General features: G+C 43.1%; 1 protein-coding gene across 1 annotated transcript; it reads left to right on the plus strand.

Annotated features, from left to right (window-relative positions):
- Nucleotides 1-4,834: 4,834 nt before the first annotated feature.
- Nucleotides 4,835-7,815, plus strand: LOC128460158 (serine protease 23). Its single transcript, XM_053445219.1, has 2 exons — nt 4,835-5,102; nt 5,628-7,815. Exon 2 carries the CDS (start codon nt 5,632-5,634, stop codon nt 7,021-7,023), a length of 1,392 nt encoding a protein of 463 aa, XP_053301194.1. The 5' UTR covers nt 4,835-5,102; nt 5,628-5,631; the 3' UTR covers nt 7,024-7,815.
- Nucleotides 7,816-7,835: the final 20 nt, after the last annotated feature.

Below are 7,835 nucleotides of genomic sequence, written 5' to 3' on the forward strand. Positions count from 1 at the left end.
ATGTCACAATGATGACATTCCTAGGATTATGAATTATTTACCTTCACACAAACATTTTGTACATGCACAGCACAGACAGGAGCAAAAGCATAATCCTGCTTCCTGCTAACAATGGTAATAATATGTGGTTTGTTATTACATTGTTGTTGTAACACCCTTCAATCTACAATATATAGAACTGGTATAGAGGATTTCCAGTCCCCATCAGAGAACTGTTCCACCCCAGTTTGTACCGAAACACAACTGTACTCTGACAATTGGGATCTTTACTTGCCAAAACACATAGACCTATTTCTAGAGCACAGCCCTTCCCTTGGCATGAAGAGTAAATCCTCCACTGAGGCTGCAGAAGGCAGAAAAACACAGTCAGCTCAAATTATCCATAACGCTGATGTTCTTAATTCATTTCAGAGCTTTGGTTGATTTGTTTGTATCAGTCTGAAATGAATGAGGTAAGTCTGTTTTGTATCACTGAGGAACTCAACCTGGATATCACTGAACAGAGACATTTCAGCTTTCACAGGGAGTTGGCAAGTTTCTGTTATCTGGACTATTTCAGACTAATGCAAACTTTAACTCAGGCCTTTTTCTGTTTCTTTTCTTTCTTTAAGCCTGTCAGACATTTAAATATGCATCTTTTTACAGTCTACTATAAAAATAAGAGGGTTCATCAGCGGATTTAGTCTTAGCCACTGAACTTTCAGTTACAGAATAGTTGGACATTTATACTTTAGTTTCCATAACAAATGAACAGGTGTAATAGTCTTAGTTAGATGGAGCATGCATGTACTGTAGCTCTAAAGGAAGCCCACATGCACAGGTATAAATTCATGTACATGTGCACTGTGCATCACATTCAAAAACACTAGACTATGTCCTGAGTGGAGGAACTTAGAGATTGTGTATGCAGATTGAAGATGCATCTCCACTTCCTCCCCTTTTTCCGAAATTAGGCCGAAAAAGGAGTTGGTTTTGGTGTTACGTTCCAATGCAAGAGATGGTGGATGGATATGGCGAATAAAGAAAATAGGTTTGACACTGAATTTGCAGATTCTAGATGGGTAAATATTCATATGTTAATACCAATCAACGCCAGGTAACAATAGCAAAAACTTACATATGTCCCCATTAATCATATGTCATATGTGTCATCTTTTAGTGGCACCTGCTTGAAGCCAACACAACATGTTGTAATCGTATTTTGTGACTTTGTGGTATATTTTGTAGGGCACTGACATACCTGGCTGTTGCTAGGACTCTTGAGCAAATCGCTCCGAGTCTGAATATCAACAACGAACCAAACAAGTATACAGGAAAAGTCTCAAGAAGCCAGTGGGTGTGTACTCACTGGCTTCTTGAGACTTTTCCTAATCGCTTCATCTCACAAATATTTCTCTCCAAATAAACCTTGGAAATGAAGCCGAATTTCAATCATGATCTAAAGGCCTCTGATTTACAGCAGCTCAAGCTGTATTTACATGCGTTCGGTGATTCATTGCTGCAGCTAGAGGTACCGGAGCGTCCCAAGGCCACGTTATCAGAAAGGTCACAAGGCAGCGGGTTGAGGATGAATATTCTCATTAGTTCAGTGCTGAGGGAGAAGCTTTCCACTCAGTATTATGGTTGGAAAGGAACGAATCAAGCTCTATGACACAGTGAAGTACAAAGCCAAGATAAAAACTGTCCGTCTTTTTATTTACTCTCTGTTGCCTCCTCGCTCATGTCTCTGCACCTGGCCACTCGTCGTGTGCCGCCAGCTGGAAGAAAGTTTGTCGAGCATAGAGACAGAATACGTGAAGTTAAGAGACGGAGAGAAAGTGTAGAAGTTTAGGATGGAGTGACGGAAAGAGCAGGATTATGAGGAGGGGGAAAGGGCAATAAATCTGAGATGTGTGAGAAGAGAAAAAGGAGCAGGGGAAAATGAGTCATACCATCTTTCTAATAATGCTGCTGTTATCTTTACTTCTCCTTTGACTTGGCTGAGATTATTGAAAAAAATCAGGTTTTCTTTCCACTCGTTTCTGATATTTTAAGAGCTAATGGGCCACGTCTTTGCATAAAGGAACTGTTTGCTGTGTTTGGGGATAGGCTTATTTGATTTCTCACTGAGATAAGATTGATACAGCTGTGATGCTAAGCAAAAAACTTAAGCTAAGCAGTGTTGTCACAGTTAATCGGCTGTTTCAACAAAGTGTGCTCAGCTAAGCCGACTTGATATTTACTGAATAAACAAAATATGGGCAAAGTGCTGTAAGACACTATTATAGGTGAGTAAGCGAGTCTTACTTAAAGTAGCTAGTTAGTGTGCAGACTATCCCTTTATCATTGCTGTTGCTGAGTGTCAGTGTTAACGGCTACTCCCTTAGACGGATGGAATTCATCATGGTGCAGTCTGAGTGACTAAAATCTTGCACAGGGCGCTGGATGTGATTTAAAGACAGACATCACAACCACAATTACACCGTGTGACTTTACACTGCATCTTTTCCCCAAGCTACATCTGGTGCACTGGAACGATAAAGGTCGGACATTAGGGTCATTTTATGATCACAAACACACCAACCCACAAGCATTACATGTAGTTAAAGTGATCAAGCTTCATATTGATTCTTCCTATATCATAATAACCCCCTGATGATTAAATGTGCGTGTTACAGATAATAAAAAACTGTCAGCGAGCGTCTTGGCAGGAATGCATACGCTGAAGTTACAGGAGAGTTCATCCTTTCTTTGTTGAGAACTGGCCAAAGAAAACTCTGCCTGGGCCCAAAGGACCAGCTGGGGGAAATGAGTCACACACACAAGAAAGCACACACTCTCCCAGCAGCAGAGTAGATATCAGAAACATGCCTAAAAGTGGTGTCTAGACGGAGTTCAGTCCGTACAGGCACACAAGCTGACCCATGCTGCTGACCACGCAGCTGGATAAAGAAAAAAGGCCCTAACACAGAGAGGAGGAAGACCCCCCCCCCCCCCCTTCGGACCTCCTGGTCCATATTGAGCTGGTGTCAGCTCCAGTGCTGCAGGAAATTAATGAAATGAAAGCTCAAAAGATGAAGACTTGAGAGAGCATAAGGTAAATAAAAAAAGATGCTGCGATGGATGAACCGACTATCAGGAGACACATCAGCAGAAGAACAACACAGAGCTTTATTGTTATTTACACAGTGACTAAGTTTATTCATAGAGGCTGTGAAGTAAATGATTTAACAATAACTGAGAAGTTCTCGAGAAGTTATCTAGTTATCTAGAAGCTGCTGCAGGAGCAGCTGCACATCTGCCATGGGAATGAGATTATGATATGAAAACACAAACATAGATCAGACTGTGTATAAAGACCGTCTGTCCACTTCCTATAACTATCCTGAAGCATGTAGCTAAATTATCACAGACACTAAAGCTTTTGCATTTGGAGTCTGTGCAGTAGTGATCAGGGGGTTGAGCCTCTGTAAAGGTTCCGTCAATACACCTGCACAACCAATCAGAAGTCAGTCCCACTGTTGTGGTGTTTCACCTCGTTTGTATATCAACAAATAACTCGTCAAAATCAAACTTGTCAATCAAACTTAATTTATGTGCATTTTTCAGATAGGTTAATGCTACTTGAAGGAATATTTAAACTTTTTGGGAAACGTGTTTGCGTGACCACTTTCATTTCTGGATGCCAAATATGATTTACTGCGAGAAGCTAATTAGCTTAGCTTAGCATAACGGCCACAAACATGGGTGCGAAAACAGCTTTCCTGGATGATTCAAAGAAAATCTGCCTCCAAAAACCTCTTCAGATCCCGGATATTCAAATTGAATCTGAAATCTGTCCATAGGAGAAAAAGATTCCCTCCTCTTCATCTCTCCTTTCCCTCAACGTCTCTTCGTCTGTTGTTAAACAGTGGAGACAGATGCTGACTCCTCTCTCTGGCTGAACACCAACACAAACATTTATGCATTCTTATCCTGGATAGACCGGATCCTTCCTTTGACTGAATCTCACAGAACCTAAGATGCATATAGAGACAGTTTCATCATCAGTGAGGATAAATTACAAACAGGACGTAACAGTTTGTTAAACATGTCAAAATAAAAACTGGATTTTTCACTGTTTCTTCTCCATCCAGCATCACACTGAAATAATAACAACTTTAAGAACCATCAATCAACAGCTTAAATGTTAAGAATCACGACTTTCTGAATTAAATCTCCAAAAAGCTCTGACTGTTGTTTACAAGACCAACTATGACCTTAACATCTCTATTGTCATATTTTCTCAGCTGCAGAAGCTTTAAGATGCTTTACTCAAACAAAATCCTGCAACATCACAAATACACAGAAACTACCTGTCAGGATGAGAACTATTGTGCCTTTGATTCATGAACCTTTGATTCATGTGTATGTGTGTGTGTGTAGGTGCATGTATGTGTGTTTTCTGTTAAAGCATCTAATCAAGGAGAGAGGAGGCATTGCTGCACTGAATTAACTCTTGTTGCACCGAGCAGAGAGACACACACACTCAAAATAAACCAACATTGGCCAAATACTGGTTCCTTAGATATGAGATGTGTGTGTGTGTGTGTGTGTGGGGGGGGGGGGGGGGGGGGGGGGGGGGGTGGACACACTTCAAACATCACTTGACATAAATCTAAAAGCACCAGATAAACACAAACTCAAAGGCAACATTTTTCTCTGTAAATAGCTTTACATCTAAATTAATGTCTTTTAACTCCCTGTGTTGTAAAAATATTTGCAGAGTCCAGAGGGGGGGGGGGGGGGGGTGGGGGACCAGGATTCATATCCACAAGGCTCCACTTTTGACCTGAACTGTTGTCACATGATAAAAACCCTCCTTCATGCTCGCAGCCTCCAGCCTGACTCCCACCTCACACACTCCCCTCCCTGTCTGCCCGGCCGTCTCCTCTCCCGGCCTCACAGTGGGATGATGTCGATTTCTCTGAGGATCTTGCAGCTTCTACTTGTTCTCCATATTGTTATTCTTGAGCCGAGGGAATGATGGAAGCCCGTCTGCTGGAAGCTGTTTGGACTGAGGGGATTTCTTATTGTTGAGGAGAAGAAGAATATTGACCGGAAGTTGCAGGGTTGTTTTGCAGGTAGGAAAGTTCGTTTAATTCATATTTCTTGCTTCATTTTTCTTTTTTGTGTCATTAATGCACAGAAGTGAGAATCCTTACAAAATACAATCATACACCAGCAGGCTCTAATGTTCTAGATCTATTTTTTTCTGCACTATGATCTAAATTATCTTTGACTTCTGGCTGTCTTTTCCTAGATTAACTTCTAATAATAGCATTATACTTACAGTCATATTAGTTATACTTACATTACAATCATAATTATCTGATGTCAGCTGTTTAAATAGGCTGTTGCATGCAATAATGTTACCGTTTCGTGTTTTATTCAGTTGCAGACACATTGTCAATTTATAATCAACTGTTTTGCCAGGAGATTTGCTCAGAAACTGAGCTTGTGCGCCCTCTGCTGGCTTTATTAGTTATCATAAAGAGCCTGCTAGAACTGAGGGAGTCTGTGTGCTGTTTGTATTTTTATTTGTTTAAAACACTTAACTCTTTTTAACAACAAGTAATATTTCCTCTTCTTTGTATCATTCTCTCCAGTGGAATGGACCTCCTATACTGTCAGTATGTGCTGCTCTGCACGGCCGCCCTCACAGTTTCTGTGGCATTTACCAAAGATGGAGGCAGCGAGGCCGACAGGTGGCCCAGGCAGAGCCTCCCGGTGCTTCTGGACACGCACACACAGCTGTTAAACACCCTGTCGTTCAGAGGGCAGGAGGAGGATGAGGAGGAAACAAGTGCAAAGACACTCTGTGGGATCGAGTGTCAAGAAAAGTTACCAGCTGTTGACCGGACGGAGCAAGAGAGGATTCTGGGATACGAGACAATGTATGAGAACGGTACACGCACGCATACCGATATCAGCTTGCAAGGTTTTGACAACACGTCTGCAGGAAGGCCAGCCCACTCAGAGATCCACACGAGAAGGAAACGACAGGTTTACGGAGCAGATGGACGCTTCGTGATCTCCGACTCACATTTTATCACCAACTACCCGTTCTCCACCGCAGTTCGCCTCTCCACCGGATGCTCTGGAGTCCTGGTGTCCCCCAAGCACGTGCTGACGGCGGCACACTGCATCCACGACGGCGCCGGCTACCTGGAGAGTGCCAAGAGGCTCAGAGTAGGAGTGCTGCAGCTCAAAGCCAAAAGAAGAAGAGGAGGAAGGAGGAGAGGGGGCCGACAGAGGGGTGGGAGGAGAGGAGAGGAGAAGACCTTGGAGGAAGGTGACGAGCAGAACGGTTTAGATGGAGATGTGGCAAGAGGCAGAAATGGGAGACGAAGAGGAAGAAGGATGGAAGGTCAAGTGGAAGCTGGGGCTGGAATAACTGGAAGAGGAAGGAAACGAAAAGGCCCCAGCCGCGTTGGACGCAGCGTCGAACCCAGAAAGCAGCCCGTCTTCCGTTGGACTCGGGTCAAACAAACCCAAATCCCTCAAGGATGGCTCCACGGCAAGGACTCCACCAACTCGGCCTCTTCTGACTACGACTACGCTCTTCTGGAGCTGAAACGACAAGTCAAGCAGAAGCCCATGGCGCTGGGAGTGGCTCCATCCACTGCTCCACTGGCGCGGATCCACTTCTCAGGCTACGACGCCGACAAAAGCCTGCTGGACGGGCACGGAGACGAAAAGGTGGTTTACCGTTTTTGCTCAGTGACAAAGGAGTCCGACAACCTGATGTACCAGCGGTGCGACTCACAGCCCGGGGCGTCCGGCGCTGGCGTTTATGTACGTCTGAGGCAGGAGGCGGGGGATGAGGGCGGGAAAGGGAAGTGGGAGAGGAGGGTGATCGGGGTGTTCTCGGGCCATCGGTGGGTGGAGGTGGAGGGAGGTGAGCTGAGGGACTTTAACGTTGCCGTGAGGATCACTCCGGCCAAATACGCCCAGATCTGCCACTGGATCCACGGGGACCCAAGTCTCTGTAAAGAGGTCTGAACTTCCAGAGCAATGGAGCTACAGCGAGAAAAAGATTTGACGTCACTTTTAAAAAGACTCTAAGATCAAAGAACTGCTCTTAAGAAAGTTCTGCAGGTATTTTTCTTTGGTGCTGACTGCAGCGTTTTTTTCTAATTGTTGTAAAATTAGGACATGGATAGGACATCATCAAAATGGAAACAGCCAATAGAGACGCCTCCAAACCAAACCTTGTCGTATCTCAGCCTACCCATCATTTACTTAAATCAACATTTCATCTCTCTCATTATGTTGCAAAATACAGGAAGAAAAAGATTTTCAAATATATACCTCCTGTACAGTTACACTAAATAATATCAGTAAGTGCTTTTTGGGATATGCATAAATATCGTAGTAAATGTTGACCTGAAAATAAAACCGTTTTCTCCCTTGTCCAAATCATTACCCACAATTCCTCTCAACCAGCGACAAATACACAGGTCAGATTGTTTGGGTGTTATTGGTGGACTACGGAGGTCTGGTTCTTTGTGACTCAGCGAACCAAGAGATTATTTCTCTTCGTCTCTTTAAGAAGTTTACTGGCAACTTTGTTCCTTTACAATAAGTTTAATTTATATTTTCTAAGTTGTGGCATTCATTATCTTCCATCTTTTTTACCTACAAAATGCAAATAAGGGTAAAAACCTCTAAACACCAACATCCGAACAACGAATTGTACTATGTTGATAGGACAAAGATAACAACTTCCATAATTTCAGTTTATGTAAAAAAAAAAAGACAAATTCTTATTGTTGTGTGTGTGTTTTTGTGTCATGTCTTATGTTTGATAATTC

Source organism: Pleuronectes platessa, chromosome 17, assembly GCF_947347685.1.
Source record: "Pleuronectes platessa chromosome 17, fPlePla1.1, whole genome shotgun sequence".
Lineage (NCBI taxonomy): Eukaryota > Metazoa > Chordata > Actinopteri > Pleuronectiformes > Pleuronectidae > Pleuronectes > Pleuronectes platessa.

Coding starts and splice junctions, on each gene's coding strand:
- LOC128460158 (XM_053445219.1), top strand. CDS start 5,632: ATGGACCTCCTATACTGTCAGTATGTGCTGCTCTGCACGGCCGCCCTC.